Consider the following 17,917-nt stretch of genomic DNA (forward strand, 5'->3'; position numbering starts at 1 on the left):
AGGTTTTTCTAAGCTGAATTTTGACGGATCAAGCCTAGGTAACCCCGGCCCAGCAGGGATCGGGGGCGTGTTAAGGAATTCAGAGGGGGAGGTTGTTAAGGCTTTTTCTGGGCCATTAGGTGTCGCTGATTCTACCGAAGCCGAAGTCAGAGCTGCGTATCAAGGATTCTTGTTGCTTGGTCGCGAGAGGTTAGCGCACTCGATGGTGGAAGGAGACTCTGTCAACGTTATAAGGTGGCTTAAGGGTTCGGTCTCTCCTCCTTGGAGATTTCTTCGTATTTTTGACGAAATAAAGGACTTATCGGTCGGATGCTCGGTTGACTTCTTGCATGTAAGGAGATCAGCCAATGACATCGCTGATAGGTTGGCTAAAGCGGGGGTGGTCAAGCAGTCTCTGGAACTTTTCGATTATCTTCCCCCCTAATTGTTTATTATTGTTTCGTTCTTTTCTTTTCCTTCAATTTGTAAGTTCGGCCCAGTGGGGTGCGGGAGGGTTTTTCAGTCCTCCCTTTTAATATAATCAGTTACCATTCAAAAAAAAAAAAGAACAGAAGGTGAATTGATAAATAGAAATAGAAATGCATACATGACTGTTCACAACAGGAGCACCAAGGGAAAGAGAAAAAATAATGGCACCTTCATCTGAATATGTATGGATTAAAATGTATCGCAACAGCAATATGATGATGTCCGAAGAACAATAACGAGCATTTAAATACAAGGAACCAAACTCACATTCCCATAAAAAAACAGCATATTTCCTGATAGGGAAAAGGCGCACCTGTTATCCGGGGGTGATAAAAAATTTGATAACTAGCTCACAGCCATAAAAGGGTTACCCCACAAAATTTGATAACTAGCACACAGCCAAAAAAGGTCTACCCTGACGAGCTCTGACCAATGTGAGCACGGATACCAAAACCAACAGTCAAGCGAGAACTACTGCCAATAAAAAGGATCAAAATCATCCCGCAAGCAGTAACCATGCTAGCAGGGTTTGAAATGATGGCAGTTGAAGCCTTCATGAAAGAAATATCTGTGGATGAATGGATATCAATTTAATCCACCATTGAATCTCTTGTCACTGTCCCTTCTTGAGCGAGGAGGAGTAGAAGGAGCCAGCCTGGAGGTCTGAACTGGCTGGTTGCTGGGAACATACGTTTGTTTAGCAAGGTAACTAAGGGCGGTGACAACATCTGCAATGAGGGGTCGCATGGTTGGCTGCTCCTGAACGCACATCGCAGCAACAGCAATTGCTTGATACAAGCCCCTTACTGGATACTGGCCCTGAAGCATTGGGTCGGCCATCTGTGGGAATTTCCTCCGGTCTTTGAACAAGGGTCGTGCCTACAATCACCGGGCATTCATAAGAAGTTATACAGTAGACTATTTGGGTGCATTTGAATTGCCCGAATTAATCATTCAAAACAAAAACAAAAATGCCGGCATCAGATCTTGAATGGGCACTGATTTGGATGTTTGGTTAAAAACAGGAACGGAATCAGAGAGCCGGGGGGGGGGGGGGGGGGGGGGGGAGATAACACCAGGGCAGAATCAAAGGGGATGCTGGAATTTAGTTCACAACCCAAGAGGTGGGATTGTGATTCTGCCGTGGTCGGAATGCGATTTATATTGGATTGTTCCTTATTCTGACAATCTAAACGCAGTCTTTGGGCAGTTGATTTTCTTTTCAGAATGATCATCAGAGCAGGATATATCCCTCCAGGGCAATGAAACTCAACAGCGTAAAAATAAAGTGCAATGTGATAAATTGGCCCTCAAAGATTAGAAAAGGTCCAATTAGGTCCACGAGATGGAGTCCCTCTATGCTGGCTCCCCACCTGAGCTTGCGAAGAGGTCCATAAAGGAGTTCCCATGGAATAGGTTGGTCACATCACATACAATGAGAAAAATCTCTTTAATTTCAACTAGGATCTTCAAGTCCAAAAGCCGACAACCCATACAACATAAAGTTGTGAAGATCAATCTGGTTGCACAAGGCCAAAGAAGCAACTCAAGCAATTGGACAACAACAACTGAAAGTAACTTAGAAAAGGAAAATGGAAAGACAAAATTGAAAATTCACATAAACATATCTTAGGCCCTGTTCATTTAAGATTATGAAAACCGATTGTGAGTGTCAAACCAGTTATTGGACTCAAATTTAAATGTAATTTTGATTCCAATAATCAGTATGGTACTCACAACAAGTTGTCGTAATCTTCAACAAACAGGGCCATAGTGAGTTAAAAAACATAAGCATGCGCTGCATAGGAAGAATTAAGTTCAGGAAAAGTAATTAGTCAGAGCTGATTTAAAATTGAGTCTGCAGAAAATCGTGTGCATCATAGACAATAACTTCAACAGATGAATGGATGACTTGTAAAACGTATAAATGCATAAGAAAAAATAAATCTGGAAAAAGTTTAGTTTCTTCCAGCAAAGTAAGCAATCTCACCCACGCAACAAGATTGTGCTCCCCAGCAGCTTTAGAATTGTCGATTGCCCTCCTTCCAGTGATAATTTCCAAAAGCATCACCCCAAAGCTATAAACATCTGATTTTAGTGTCAGCTGGCCTGTCATTGCATATTCTGGCGCACAATACCCATATGTACCCATCACCCTTGTAGAAACATGGGTATTATCTCCAACTGGACCAAGTTTTGCCAAGCCGAAGTCTGATAGTTTGGGATGAAATCCCTCACCAAGCAAGATGTTTGAACACTTTAAATCACGGTATATAACAGGTGGGTTGGCTTTATCATGTAAATACTCTAAACCCTTAGCTGCACCAGCTGCTATTTTCATTCTCGTATTCCAATCAAGCCGTTTCTTATCAGAAGGAAGATCTGTACATAAAAAAGATCGAAATGTTGTGTATAGCATGCTACAAAGGAAAGGTAAATACAACAAAATAAAATTTGGGCTTCATGAAGTTAAGATACCATGAAGGTGATCTTCTAAAGATCCTAGTGGCATATATTCATAAACTAAAAGCCTCTGATCTCCATCGGCACAGTACCCAATCAGATTAACAAGATTAGGATCGTGAAATAGATTTAGCATCAGTACTTCAACAAGGAATTCCCGGTTTCCTTGCAACCCATTACGATCAAGTTGCTTGATAGCCACAATCTACACCAAATACAATACAAGTTCACCAAGTCAGCAGCATAATACTTTTGCATGGAACAATACTAAACAGCTGATATACCCTATCTCTTGGAAATCATTATGGAACGAGGAAAGAAATGAATAATGACAAGTTCAAGTTTCAAATTTCACTTTTCAAAAAAAAAAAAAAAAAACTTCAAATTTCACCATCTCAGTTACTGGATACAAAAATCAATGAAAATCCATACTTCAAGGCTCAAGTTAGAAATTGAGAAGTAGCACTCATGTAAGGAACAAAAATCACAGGAAAAAATCTGAATATGCAGAAAAATACATAAATATGTGAACCTTGGGTAAATAACCCATTTGCAGTGATACAAAGAAAACTCAATATACAGAACATGATACAAATATCTGAAATGTTTTGAAAATAACCCAAGATATAATTTTACAAGAAAAAACTGAACATAAAGAACAAGACATAAATACGTGAAGCATTTTGTAAATTGCCCTGTGATAATATTTGAAGAAAACCTGAATTTATAGAAAATACAAATATATGCAAAAAAAAAATGTAAAAAACCCATCTATAATATTAAAAGCAGAAGCTGACGGAAATCTATGAAGCAACCTGAGGCACAGGACACAGTGTAAATAATTATAGCGTACAGTAAATAACTTACTCAACGATGATGAAATAAGAGAATCTGAATATACGGTCACAAATATGTGCAGTATTTTATAAATTACCTTGGATTTACATTTTGATCATAACAGTAAAAAATGAGGAACAACCTTACAAAATACTGATAAAAGATTAGAATGAGGACATAGCAAATATATAGCATCAAACCAACCTGATTTGTACTCTCCAGGCGGCCTTTATAAACACGACCAAATCCTCCCTCTCCCAAAAGACAATCACCTCTGAAATTATTAGTTGCAGTAGCCAATTCTTGAAATGTAAATGTCTGAGCAGCAATATTACCAGCCCCATCCTTGGATCCCTCCTTCACATCCAAAGATGGACTTATCTTCAATTTCTCTGAAGAAGAAAAAAAAGCCAAGAAAGTAGAACACCTCGGTCTACAGATTTTCAATAACAAACAAAAAACAATGCACATAAAATGAGGGAATGCGAAAACTTCAAGCTGTCTGAATGAAAATAGGGAGCACCACAATCACCGTCATTTCAAAAACAAGCAAAATCGTGCAAAACAAACAACCTTCAAAGAAGGATTTACCTTCAATTCCTTCAAAAAAAAAAAAAGGGGGGGGGGGGGGGAGCGTAAAATCATGAAAACAAACAACCACCCACTGTTTGAACAGGAACAATTTTTTGTACAGCACCATCTATCATTCAAAATTTCGAGGTCATGGAAACCACGCACTTAGAAAAACAGTCCTTTAATGAGAGAAAGAACACAGCTTTGAAGTAGTCTTCATCAAATCCTTCAAAACCCATCTTACTTAAGACAGAAAAAAAAATGTAATCTTCATCAAATCCTTGTAGGCCCATCTAACCTAAAAACAAAAAAGTAATCTTCATCAAATCTCAAATCCTACTAGACCCATCTAACCTAAGACAAAAATGTAATCTTCATCAAATCCTTCAAACTATCAAATTCAGAAACATCAAGAGTTAAATTTCTAATTTGTCCAACTAAAAAAGAAATAAAACCCAACTGAGAAGGCTATGCAATCATTTAAGCCCTAACTTTGTTCCTTTCCCTTCGAGAGATAAAACCCCTATTTCCAACAACAACAAAAAAAAAAAAACCTAAACTATAATCTGTGCAGATCGAAACAAAAACCAAAACCCAGAAAGGGTACATGGAATAAGATCTAAAATTCCTCCAATTTCAATCGATTAACAACAAACCCAGATGACATAATACAAAATAAGGCAAAATGAAAACATAAATATAAATTCTAATTACAAAAGAAAAACCACCCAAAATGAAATAGCTAAAACATCCTTAAAATAATTTCTCCCCTTTTTTCATCTTCTCATTTCAAATACCTGAAGAGGGTGCGAGTTGAGCATTCGATTTCTTCCTAGCCTTCTTGTTAGATTTTCCAGAGGAGGTGAAACAACCCATTTCTAAGTTCTATTCTTTTCTAAGAAAAAAACAAAATATATATGAGAGAGAGAGAGAGAGAGAGAGAGAGAGAGAGAGAGGAAAATGAGTATCAGTCCATCAGATTTGAATTGCTATTTCGGAGACATCCGTTTCCAAAACCTTTGATTAGCGGTCTTATCAAAGCGACGAGAATTTCTTCATTTTTTTTTCTCTTTTGTCAATCCTCTTAACTTGTTTTGGTAAATCCAATCTTAATTAGAATGTAAATAAACCAGCCGGTTCTTTCAATTGGGCCCACGTTTTGACTAGTGTGTTTACAAACTATCATTCTTGCTTGGTGCATGCTACACTTGGTTGTAACATAATGGGCCCCACCCCCCTTCAAAACATGAGGTGTAAAACCATGGGCCCGTCTGATGCATGGGTTTGGCCGTTTGAGTTGTGTTGGTGGGACCCACCATATTAAAACATGGTGTAAATGACTAAATGGTAGGCCCCACTTTAATACAAGGATTTGGGTGGAGATGGCAGGCCTACTCACGGTTGTCATGGGTTTGGGCAGAGATGGTGGGCCATGTCATGTCAAAACATGAGGTGTAAAATGGTGGGCCCTACCCTGCTTTGGATGTAAAATGAGCATCACCTTGTCAAAACATGGGATGTAAAAATGATGCGCCTCGTGTTTTTTAAAAATCCAATAAAAAATGGGAAATGCTTCTGGCTCTCCAATGTTTTGATGAACATCCGCTCTTTTAAAGGGCTCTAAGAGCTTTTTGAGGACCGTAATATTCCTCTAGCAACCCTTTAAATACTACACGACAAACATGGGAGTACATGTTTATCAAAACAGTGGTGCACTTAAATTGTATAAATTTTCCATAGCAAGAAAATGAAAGACAATGGAAATAAACATGCTTGGGTCCCATTTGGCAACCATGAACTTTTTACATGGACTATTAGTTTAGTAAGGGATGAGAGAGGGGTAGGGGTTGGTGAGAGATAAAGGGATTTGAGATCGCATGAATGAAGACAGTAAGAATTGCCTACAAAGCATGGCAAAAGTTAATGATATTAGTACCCCAAAAAAAGATATGGGATAATTACATTTACACCCCGTCAACTGTGGCCAAATTTCAATTTCCCACTCCGTGGTATTGATTTCACCAAAGACACCCCCTCATCTTTCAATAATGCTTGTTACGTTACGAGGTGGACGGTAACGAAGAAATTGTCAGGGAGTGTCTTTGATGAATTTTGAATTATAGGATGAAAAATCAGGAGGTCTAATTAAGAATGTCAGAAAGTTGAATGGGTGTCTTTGGTACCTTCGATACCACAGGGTCAAGGTGGCAAACGTGCCATGCCGGGCCGGCCCGACCCAACCAAATGAGGCCTGGATAGGCCTGCGGGCCGGGCACGGTACGACACGGAAGTGGTCATGGGCCGTGCCGTGACGGGCCGAAATCCTCGAGGCTAGGCACAGCACCGCCAGCGGCCAGCCGGGCAGGGCCGTGTTTTTTTTTTTTGAAAATATATGTTTTGGACGAAAATACCCCCCAAACTAGCCGTTTGAAACAACTTTTGAGGGGTATTTTCGGGTTTTTTAAAAAAAATACATTTTATGAAGGGGGAACCGGGCTCGTGGTGCCTGGGCAAACGGGCAGTGCCGTGCCGGCCCGCCCAACCAAGCCCGGAACGGCACGCGTCACTATAGCCATCCGTGCCGTGCCGGGCAGCGGGCCGGCACGGCCCGTTTGCCACCTTGACCACGGGGTTAGAAGTGGAATTTGGCCATAGTTGAGGGGCGTATATCTGTATTTTTTCCAAAAGATAATTATGTTTTGATTAGAGTTTTTCTTTTCCTTATTTTTTCAGCCTTTTCTCACCCTCTTCTCCCTCATGTTCTCTATTCTCCTCCCACCCTCTCACCGCTTGATAAACTAAAATTCCATGGAAAAAAATTCTATAGCAGCCAATCATGGCCTATGTATACTGTATGGATTTACTGGTGCTCGAATGAGTAATCGTAGACATTCAAAGACATATATGGCGGTCGATGATTCTTGTTATTTTTTTGGCCGTGATCAATCCACCATCCAAGCCAATCCAATGTAATAGGATCATTTTTTCGATCGTACACATGGAAGGATGGGAGAGAGAGAGAGAGAGAGAGAGAGGTAAACAAAAGATGGATTTTTCAAATAAGGACAGGTTCCTAGTTTCACGACACATGCAGAAAAAGGCAAGAAAGTGTGGACTGTTTTTATTAGAGTTGGGACCAAACTTTCCTCCGATATTGTAATGGCAGCAACTGTTACAGTATTAGAGGAGATGGCATTTCTTTGAAAATTTAGCTCTGTCAAAAGGCTACTGGGGTAAGTATGCAGTTGTTAGTGACAGATTTTATAATTTTAATCATTAGGGACATTGATATCCGCACAACCATGTTTTGATAATGGGGCGAACTCGGCTTGTTTTGTACTTTTTAATGGGCCGCTGAGAGCCTTTTGGGGGAATTGTAATAGCCTTTGACAGCTGGTTAAACAGTGTAAAACAAGGTGAGTTTGTCTCATCATCAAAACTTTATCATGCCGATATACAGCCTTTTATTATGGTTCAGAGGGTCGGTTGGTCACCCAAACTTAAGAATTTGATTTTTAATTAGCATCCAAAGAGAGGAGTAAATAAAAGAAATAGCATAGATTTTATAATTTTATTGAGGTTGAGAGGGTTGGTTGGTACACCAAAACATAGGAAATCGATTTTAAGTAAGGGTGAGAGGTATCAAGGTACATCTCAGCCTAGAAATTTAATTTTAAATGGCCTTGTAAAATGTACATGGTACTTCATTTTAGGGCACTGAACAAGTCCCCGCTCACCTCCTTTGACATTTTGAAGCACACAACTAGGACTCTCTCTCTCTGAACAATAACCACGGCCCAATAACTAAATAAGCCTTGGAGCCCAACAATTGAATGGGTTAGATCTTTGAACAAGCTAGGCATCTCTCTCTCTCATTCAACCTTTGAACACGAACCCTGGGTCCCAACCTTACATTTAAATGCTTTAGATCTTTGACTTTGAACAAGGTAGGTGTCATCATATATTTTTTATGCACCTAAACATGAGACACCATTTTTTAAAAAAAATCATGGCCCCATCTTGTTAGAAGATGCAAGCTATTCATTTGCTGGTCCCAACTTAAATAGGCCTTGCTGCTGATAAAATAATCTCCATAGTTTGATCCTATCCCCTCCGTTTTATAGATAGACCCTTAAAATTGATCGAAATGTTTATTCCATGCAGGATCGAAAGTTTGATCGCTAAAATTGATCCTCGCCGATTGAGTAGTTGGACTCCCCATAGATGATGATGATGATCGAACGGACCAGATCATTAAATCAAGGACTTACAGATGGACGGCTATGATTGAAGCAATTCTACACATTCAACCACTAAAATACATTTGACTGGATATAAATATATGAGTAAAGTGTAGCTACACACAAGGTTTAAAATTTCGGTTTTGGTACCGGTTTCAGACCTTGAAATTTCAAATTTTCGGTAGAAATTTGGTACAAAAAATATATATTTTATTTATTATTAAATTTTGGCTGAAATTACCGAAATTTCGGCCGAAATAAATGACCATTTCGGTTTTGTGTAGTTTCGGTGTCGATCTCTACCAAAGTCTGAAATTTCGATCGAAATTTAAAACCATAGCTACACATACGTGTAGCTAACTTAGCTACACTGATGGCTTAAATTACAGTGGGCCCTCATTTGATAGGCCCTCACAAATATAGGATGATCCCAATCCTTCAAACTGCGGAGGAAAAAATGAACAGATTTGTGAAGGTTTTTTCAAGTCAATTTTTGCCTTTACAAATCATAGGGTTGGGATCATCCTATGGGGCTGATTTTTTGGGCACACCCTATCTATGTGAGGGCCTATCAAATGAATGGTTTGCATCACCGAAACAATGTGGGGCCATTATATTTTAAGCCGCCGGTGTAGCTAAGCTAAGTTAGCTACTACACTTCTTTAAATATAATGATGACTTCTCAATTGCTTAAGCTTGGGCCCACTAGCTGTGGAATCGGTGGGACCGGTTTTTAATAAATGGACCTTGTGTATAGAACACAAAAACTCTCTGAATCTCAAACCCTCAGAACCCTAGACTCTCTCTCTCTCTCTCTCATTTGGTTCTTTTGATGTCTACGTCTGCAAAACCCTAGCGTTTGGAGGCTTTTGCCTGTGAGTTAGGGTTTACAAACTTACAACGAAAAAGAAATCCGATTTTCCTGTGAGTTCGGATTTACAAACTCCCAAGGCAAAAGAAATCAGCTCAAATCCAAGTATCCGAACTGTTTTTTTTTACCTTATTTTTCTTTTTCTCTTTCTTAACGTAAAACCCACGTAGAATTTACGTACTATCGTTAACCCCATGACAAATATTTTCAATTTGCTTTCATAACATTTTTCTTTTCTTAACCTAAAACCCATTTGTTTTCAGTTGGAGATGCATCTGAATGTTAAGGAGTTTTTTTTTTTTTTTTTACTTAAAACCCATGAGAATATTTTCAATTTGTGGTTATACCATTTTTCTTTCACGCCTAATGGTGCATTTTATGTATCTGAATTTGTTTTCAGTTGGGGAATGCATCTGAATGTTAAGGAAGATTGAAGTTGGAATTTGATATTGAAATGGATATGGATTCGGATCCTCATAATTCAGAGTCGAGATCAGTAGACGAAGGTGTATCGATGCAATTGGATTCCCACGAATCCTCGGGCAGTGGGGTAATCACTTCATTTAACTTTTTTTTTTCTTAATCTTGAAAATTCTTAGTATTTGATTTGGTTTTGCTAACTCGTTATGGTGCATTGGAAACATAATTTACCTATGTTCTGAGACTTTTACAGATGTTTCGAGACTTTTTTTTATCAAACAAGTGTGAAATTAGCAGAACCCTATTTGATTTTACGCATTTTTGCATGTGATGTTCCTTAACACCTTTGATTTTCTTATAAAAGTCAAAATGCATTGAGAAAGAGGAGCTTTCTAAGTCAATGGGGAAACTACATATAGAGGAATCGTCGTCTGGTAGTGAAATGAATTCATCGATTATCTTCAAGAGAAAACCAGTCATTATTATTGTTGTAGGAATGGCAGGCATGTAATCTACCCCTCTTTAACATTGCGTCTATTTTATATGTTTGGTGGGGATTCATCTCTCTAATTACCTATTTATGTTCTAAATCGAAAACCAAATGTGTGATCTTGTAGGAAGTGGAAAAACAACGTTTCTTCATCGTTTGGTTTGTCATACACAAGCTTCGAATATTCGGGGTTATGTGCTGAACCTTGACCCAGCAGTTATGTCCCTTCCATATGGTGCAAATATCGATATAAGAGACACTGTTCGATACAAAGAAGTGATGAAAGAGTTCAATCTTGGTCCAAATGGAGGGATACTCACATCACTTAATTTGTTTGCTACAAAGTTTGATGAGGTAACTTAAACATGAGTTTTTATTTAGTCCTTAGTTTTTATTCTTTATGTTGATTTTTGTATTCAGGTTTTTGAGTCATTTTGTGCCTAACTACTTTGGATATCGTCTAATTTTAGGTTGTATCAGTTATTGAGAAGCGAGCAGATCAGCTTGATTATGTTCTTGTGGACACCCCTGGTCAAATTGAAATTTTCACTTGGTCTGCCTCAGGAGCAATAATTACAGAGGCTTTTGCTTCAACTTTTCCCACTGTCATTGCCTATGTGGTTGATACACCTCGTTCGGCAAATCCAGTAACTTTCATGAGTAATATGCTCTATGCATGTAGTATACTCTACAAGACACGCCTGCCTCTGGTTTTGGCATTTAACAAGATAGATGTTGCCCAACATCAGTTTGCTTTAGAGGTATATATGAAGTCCCTACTAGATGATTCTCTCCATATTAATTGAATGCTTCAATCACTGACCAATTTTCTTTCAAGAAGCATCTATGGCAATGCCAAAATAGGATGCTCTTGAAATTATAGTCTCTCTGTCTCTGTCTTGTTATTATTTTTAATTTCCTTTGTACTCCTTGTCTATGTTTAAACAATGCGTGTGACTCTTCAAATCTATTATCCATATGCCGATATAAAACTTACTATTTTTTAGAGTTGTAGCCATAAATTGAATTGAGCAAAAGATATGCCTCTTTTCTCATGCAGTCATGCTAGATAGAGACATCATGTTGTGTAGATGTCTTGTATTTTGGCTTTGTATAGGTCCGTGACGGACTAATGTGCGCGAAGCACACACGGGCGCAGTCAGCTTGCTGGAGGTGCAAGGGGCAGCGCACCGGGTTTCCAGGCCACTGCCCCGAAGGAAATTTTAATTTACAGTTTTAGTGTGAAGGGTATTTCGGTAAATTTCTTTATTAGTGGCATTGATATATAAGCCACATGTTAGGGTTACGGGTGTAGAGATTTCATTTGTGTTTTCTTGGCGAAGAAGAAGAGTTTGTAACCCTAGAACCGAAATAGTGGAAACACTTGTCCCGTGGACTTAGGCACACTACCGAATCACGTAAATCTTGTGTTTCTTTTGTGATTATGTTCCTTGCATCTTTTCTTATCGTTTTGCAGCACATTGTAGTTGATCCTTGTCAAAAAGGTATCTCTCGGTTTTTCTACACATCAAATCATGGTGCCATGCATGAATGAATATATTCTTCATTCATCTTTTTTTTGTTTACTTATTATCTATCCTATCATATGAATCTGAAGAATTTGACGAGTTCCCAACCTGGTTATCACATTAAAAATGTCAAAAAGATGACAACGTTCAACTCTTTGTTGAGCCATTGATAATAATAATTGAGCGCTTACCACTTGACCCGTTAAGCCCATGAAGTCGATGCCTGCTACTATTGGAAACCTTAATAAAGTTTAACTTTCAAGTTCCATAAATATCAAGCACAAATTTTTTAACAAAGGTGAGGATCCTCAAATTGATAGTTGCAAATCCCGGCATAGAACACTATCATTCTCATGTCCTATGCTTGTGTAAGATAGGGCATGTGCGGTTTCAATATGATAGACTGTCAGGACCTATTAACAAGGTAATTGCATGGGCTTATCACATCTGAGGATCTGTATTGAGTAGCTGTGTGGGACTAGTGCTATGTGTTTGGGGTTGCTTGCAAGTTCTCTCTTCCATTCCCAGTATTATGTTCCTGTTACTGGATGTGAATATTTCCCTCCTGCATCTCAACACACATCATTTATAATTCCAAATTATTTCAAGATTTGTCGTAATATTTTATAAATATTTGGAATTTACTATTCCTCACATCGCTCATTTTGTTTTTCACAAATCAACTTATCTCTTTGAGTTGCATAAACTCCTTACATGTGTTGTCCAAAATCTTCTAAAGAGAGAAAATATCTTGCTCCTCGATAAGTCCATGAATCTGTAGTATGAGGACTAAATATCCCTTGTTTACCTTGAGATTACTGAGAGATGTCGTAATCCACACGGTCCTCATTAGCATGTCGGTAGATCATATATCAATTTATCGCTAAAAAATAGATCTTTTATAGATAATTGTGCATCTTTTTACAAGTCTGATATGATCAAAGATTTAGGGTTATAGAAGGCTCAACAAAATCCTGAATCCTTGTAATTACTCTTGCATTATTCATCTTTCATTGAACCATCATCTCCTTGTCTTAAGATTGTTGTTTTTTATACGAAAATGGAATTTCTACATGGAATAGTTGGGTACATCAAAATTGATTGTGACGGAATCAGATCTGTCAGCCTCCATGATAAATCACTAGAAACAATAATGGAAATAGGATTGGTAGATGATAACAATTTAAAAAAAAAAGGATTGGTAAATGATAAATGCTGAAATATATATATATATATATATATATATATATATATATATATATATATATATATATTTTAAAAACCAAGGCCATGGTCATTAGCACTTACCTTACCTTTCAAAGCCTCATGGATTGTGAATACGGTGCCTTAGGCAGCTACTAGACTAGTTCTATATAATGTGGCATCAGAGCTATGGTGGCTCCTAAAAATCCCTCTTGTCTCAATTCTAGTGAAGAGATTCAAGAAATTAAGAATCTTGATGATGTTTGGGAGACAATTCCACAATAAGCGGAGAAGCATGATCAAGAGATAAAAGAAATGAGGGAACAATTTATTTAGCCCACAAACCGGTATCCCCCTCGACAGCAATTTCAGCCCACAAGTTGTATTTGAGAAGAGAATAATCGATGGGAGCGAGGGCTTAAGATCAAAATTCCTGAATTTTTTGGCGGATTAGAGTCCGAAGAGTATCTTGATTGGGTATTTCCGATGGAGGAAGTTTTGACTACAAGGAGCTACCTGGAAATGAAAGGCATCATTAGTGGCTTTGAGGCTCATAGGCCATGCAGTGGCGTGGTAGGAACTGATAAAAATTGAAAGGGATTAATCGTTCCAATCGGAAATTACTACTTAGGGGAAGATGAAGTAATTAATGGTAGAGGAATTCACCTCCTTCAATTACCAGCAAACCCTATACGAATGACTCGAGGTACAAAAAAGGTTGCTCAATATATGGAGTTCTACAAATTACTTGCTAGTAGTTGGTTGGGGGACACCCAAGAGCAATTAATTGCGAGGTTTTTAAGCAGGTTGAGACCTTCCATTATGATACTTTATGCACCTGCACTTTAAGTACTGTTTTGAGGCCCAAGTAAAGCCATAAAGGCCCAAGCCATTGAGGAAATTCAATAGATATTGTCGTTTAGACCTTCTTCAGCTCCGGGCAACAATCGACTAACTTTCTCACCGGCTTCAAATGTACACTGATAAGGTTCAAATTAAGGAAATTTACAGCCCTCTGAACCATGCACAAGTACTTCCATGGCTCCACAACCTATTTCATCCAAAATAGTCCCTAATAGAGCCAATGTGAAAAGATGGGACATCTCATTCAAATGTTCTCAGATCGAAAATAACTCCTAGCTTAAGAAATAGAAGTGCCATTAAAAAAAAAGCTTAGGAAATGGAAGAAGACACAGCAGAGCAAGTCTATGGGGAAGAATTTGATGGAGGTATTGGGTGTGTTCCAGAAGAAAGGGGGGGGGGGGGGGGGGTTAATATTCTTTATGCTTGGTTAGTAGGATATTTTATTGTACTTCTAAAATCTCTTATGAAGCGGTGAAATTGATCAACTTGAAGATGGAAACAAGGTTTTAAATTTTGGTTTTGGTATGCGTTTCGGTTCTCACCGAAACCGAAAATTTCGGACGAAATCTCTCGAAATAAAATAGCTTATTATTTTTTCCTCTAAAAAATTTCGGTGAAATCCTTGAAATTTCAGGATAATATTAAATAATTAATAAAGCCCAGATTTTTTTGGTGATTTTCTTTAAATTTCAGGGAAAACGAAATTTCGATCGAAATTTTGTAACGTTTCGAATTTACCCATTTCGGTTTCAGTCTCAACCGAAACCCGAAATTTCGGATTTCGGTCGAAATTGAAAACCTTGGATGGAAACACGCCCTTAACCATTCAAGTTAGCATGGCTGAATAATTCTAATGAGGTGAATCTTTCAACGGTGCTTAATTTCATTTTCTATAGGAAACAAGTACAAGGATAGTGTGTGGTGATATAGTACCTATGGATTCGCGTTACATTTTGCTTGGGAGACCTTGGCAATGTGGATCCATACACGATGGTTGAAAGAATGTCTATACTCTATATGAACGGTGAGGAATTCACCTTGATGCCTTCCAAAGGAGAGTCAAATTTCAAAAAAAAGGAAGGATATAGTGTGTCTTTCTAGACATGAATTAGAAAATGAGTTAAAAGAAGATAATGTGTTTTTTTACACTCGTTTCCAAAGGGAAAATTATGCCTGTAAATTTATGAAAACATATGTAAATGATGGACATTTAAGATGAAACTTGAGAAAGCACTAGAATAAGCACAAATACACACTAAAAAACCATCACATAAGCAAAAACACACACACACACAATTGTTTAACAACATCAAACACCTAGTGAAATCGACGTCGCATGATGCAATACATACAACATTTCACATGCAATTCATATAAATATTTATACACTGTACATACGCTACATTTCAAATGCAATTCATATAAATATAATTATGTATGGTATATGACTAATACACTTATGCTTTTGGTTTCGTTATGCTTTTCGGTTTTGGTATGAATTCCGGGAAACATTTATGCTGTTTTCTGTTGATTTCGATGGAAATTTAAAACTCTAATTTCAACACATAGTAGGAAACCCAAGATCTATCTAACCCTATAGGCTCTGTAGCATTCAGAATAGCAGTACTTTCTTTCCCGTGGTAAGTTACTCTCCTTTATAGCAGTTGAATTTTTTATGCAGTTCCTTAATTGAATCCCAAGTTCATGTTGAACCATGTTGGTCTGGCCATACGTGAACTATGCAGAGAGAGGGAGGGAGGGAGATTCTATCACTTCTAGCTTGTAGCAAACATTGAATGAGATGGCCCTGCTCTCTTCTTTTTTTGTCAAGCTGCCATGCTATAATGCACATTGGCCAACACAAATTTCTCTTTGTACTTCTGTTGAGCATCCAAGTAATGAGACTAGAAGGTTTAATTGAATTAAAAACTTAGCAGGACTGTGCTAATATAATTACAGCGACCAGCGTAAAATTTTAAACAATAAAATTCTTCTTTCTACTATGTAATCACTAAATGAATTCTGTAGAAAACTTTCATGCAAGAAAGCATGTTTCTTTGAAAGGAATGACATAATTCAATTTGTAGTCTGAAGGTGTCAACTCATGGAATATTAGAATTAATGTTCTCTTTTCTCCCGTTTTTGTATCTTTTGACTTGAACTATCTTTGATATTGATTCTTAATGGAACCTATTGTGTAATGTTTTGGTAACAGTGGATGGAAGATTTTGAGGTATTTCAGGCAGCATTAGAGTCTGACAATTCATACACCTCAACGCTAACGAGAAGCCTTTCCCTTGTTCTTGATGAATTTTATAAGAATCTCCGTTCTGTCGGAGTGTCTGCAGTTTCTGGTGCTGGAATGGAAGCATTCTTTAATGCCATAGAAGCAAGTGCTAATGAATACATGGATAACTACAAGTATTAACCTCACATCAACATTCTTCTCCCCTAATCAAAACTTCAAATTTGGTGTGAAACGTCCTTTTTTTTTTTTTGGAGCTACTGATGGGTTGTATTCTTCCCCTTTTCTTATGACAGAGCTGATCTTGACAAGAGACGGGCTGAGAAGGAACGTTTAGAGGCGGAGAGGCAGCGAGTGAATATGGATAAGCTGAGGAAGGACATGGAGAAATCAGGTGGGGAAACCGTGGTGTTGAGCACAGGTTTGAAGAACAAAGAAGCCAGTAGAAGCATGATGGATGAGGAAGAAGATGAAGAAGAAGAAGAAGTAGAAGACGAAATTGAACAATTTTCAGAGGAGGATGACGAAGAAGAAGAGGGTGAAGATGAGGAGGTTGCTAGGTTCTCCTTCTAAGGTAAAAGGTAATTCTAAGTGACTTGGATATGGTTTCTTTAAACTATTCCTGTATAAAAAGATCTCTCCCTCTTTTAAAATTAGATTCCACCGATTTTGTTGGATGGAACTTGAATTGTGAGCCATCTCATTAGTAGGTTTTAATTGTTTGACTTTTTGTATATTAGCTGTAATGTTCTGGGTTGTGTTTACAGCTGTGAACTTTGTTCTCGAATTGTAGCTCTTGTAGTTCGGGGTGCTATTACATGTAGCTTGAGTAGGATTTGGAAACGCAAGCATATACATTTGCTTGTTAAGCACCTTGTACTTGGTTTCTTTTGGCTGATTCCAAAACCCCCCTTTTTTTAATGATGGCCACTTTATTTATAAAAAGGAAGACAGATGGACAGTACAGAAAAGGGTAAACCCTAAAATATAGCAAAGCAAAAATAGAGAACAGCAAGAGAAAAATATAAAAACTCAGAAACTCAAGGAGGCAGGGAATAGAACACTTCTAGTGATTCCTTAATTACCCCAACCCTGGCGAGACTATCTGCAACGACATTTGCCAATCTTCTAACATGTTGAAAAACAACAGATGAAGAGCCCGTCCTATCATGAATCTTGTCAAAGAAATGATCAAATCTTACCATTCAAAAAAAAAAAAAAAAAACAGATAAAACTCCATCGGTGATGATGAGAACCTCTAAGCCACCAATGAGAGAATCCCCTTCTACCAAGATATTATTCAGGCCATTATTACTGTTTAATACCTTGATGCACTACACGCACCTCCGCCTCACTTACATCCGCAATACCTATAGGACCTGCAAACGCCCAAAGAACCTCCCCATATCTCAAGACATCTCTCAATCTTTATTGGTCAAACATGTTACAAGATTACCCAATGAGACTGGAAATTCAAAACATCTATTTTCTGTAAGTTTTAACTTCTCAGACCTAATCACATGCATACTAATTAACTTAATGGGCCTGAACGGGGTTGGGCCTGTAGCTCAATGGTTGAGGCCTTGTTTCCCAACCTTGAGGTCTCAGGTTCGATCTCAGCTTACAGATAAAATAAAGAAAACTTAATGGGCCTGAACCCAGTTCAGCCTCATAACAAGGTAAAGTTTGGGTCCATTAAACCTATTGATACAA

At 38.0% G+C, this 17,917-nt stretch overlaps 2 protein-coding genes across 5 annotated transcripts; one reads left to right on the forward strand and one right to left on the reverse strand.

Moving 5' to 3' along the window:
* Positions 1-637: 637 nt before the first annotated feature.
* On the reverse strand, positions 638-5,293 carry LOC143848138 (putative serine/threonine-protein kinase PBL7). 2 transcript variants are annotated; one of them, XM_077356976.1, is made up of 5 exons: positions 5,139-5,293; positions 3,973-4,160; positions 2,947-3,136; positions 2,459-2,850; positions 638-1,347 (listed from the first exon to the last, which is right to left on the reverse strand). In XM_077356976.1, the coding sequence occupies exons 1-5, from the start codon at positions 5,215-5,217 to the stop codon at positions 1,054-1,056; spliced, it is 1,143 nt and encodes a 380-aa protein (XP_077213091.1). In that variant the 5' UTR covers positions 5,218-5,293; the 3' UTR covers positions 638-1,053. The 2 variants fall into 2 exon arrangements, with proteins under 2 accessions (XP_077213091.1, XP_077213092.1); XM_077356977.1 differs by having other exon boundaries at positions 3,973-4,125; positions 5,139-5,269.
* Positions 5,294-9,343: 4,050 nt separating this feature from the next.
* On the forward strand, positions 9,344-17,092 carry LOC143848136 (GPN-loop GTPase QQT2-like). 3 transcript variants are annotated; one of them, XM_077356973.1, is made up of 7 exons: positions 9,344-9,558; positions 9,854-10,003; positions 10,238-10,380; positions 10,495-10,717; positions 10,834-11,124; positions 16,175-16,380; positions 16,501-17,092. In XM_077356973.1, exons 2-7 carry the CDS (start codon positions 9,908-9,910, stop codon positions 16,775-16,777), a joined length of 1,236 nt encoding a protein of 411 aa, XP_077213088.1. In that variant the 5' UTR covers positions 9,344-9,558; positions 9,854-9,907; the 3' UTR covers positions 16,778-17,092. The 3 variants fall into 3 exon arrangements, with proteins under 3 accessions (XP_077213088.1, XP_077213089.1, XP_077213090.1); XM_077356974.1 differs by having other exon boundaries at positions 9,349-9,506; XM_077356975.1 differs by having other exon boundaries at positions 9,355-9,457.
* Positions 17,093-17,917: the final 825 nt, after the last annotated feature.

Source organism: Tasmannia lanceolata, unplaced genomic scaffold, assembly GCF_043159265.1.
Source record: "Tasmannia lanceolata isolate RefF3 unplaced genomic scaffold, GAP_Taslan_0.1 ptg000016l, whole genome shotgun sequence".
NCBI classification, from domain to species: domain Eukaryota; kingdom Viridiplantae; phylum Streptophyta; class Magnoliopsida; order Canellales; family Winteraceae; genus Tasmannia; species Tasmannia lanceolata.

Coding starts and splice junctions, on each gene's coding strand:
- LOC143848138 (XM_077356976.1), bottom strand. CDS start 5,217: ATGGGTTGTTTCACCTCCTCTGGAAAATCTAACAAGAAGGCTAGGAAG. Junction 4,161..5,138: donor TCAACTCGCACCCTCTTCAG/GTATTTGAAATG, acceptor TTTCTTCTTCAG/AGAAATTGAAGATAAGTCCA. Junction 3,137..3,972: donor GCCTGGAGAGTACAAATCAG/GTTGGTTTGATG, acceptor TATTTGGTGTAG/ATTGTGGCTATCAAGCAACT.
- LOC143848136 (XM_077356973.1), top strand. CDS start 9,908: ATGGATATGGATTCGGATCCTCATAATTCAGAGTCGAGATCAGTAGAC. Junction 10,718..10,833: donor TTGCTACAAAGTTTGATGAG/GTAACTTAAACA, acceptor GTCTAATTTTAG/GTTGTATCAGTTATTGAGAA. Junction 16,381..16,500: donor GAATACATGGATAACTACAA/GTATTAACCTCA, acceptor TTCTTATGACAG/AGCTGATCTTGACAAGAGAC.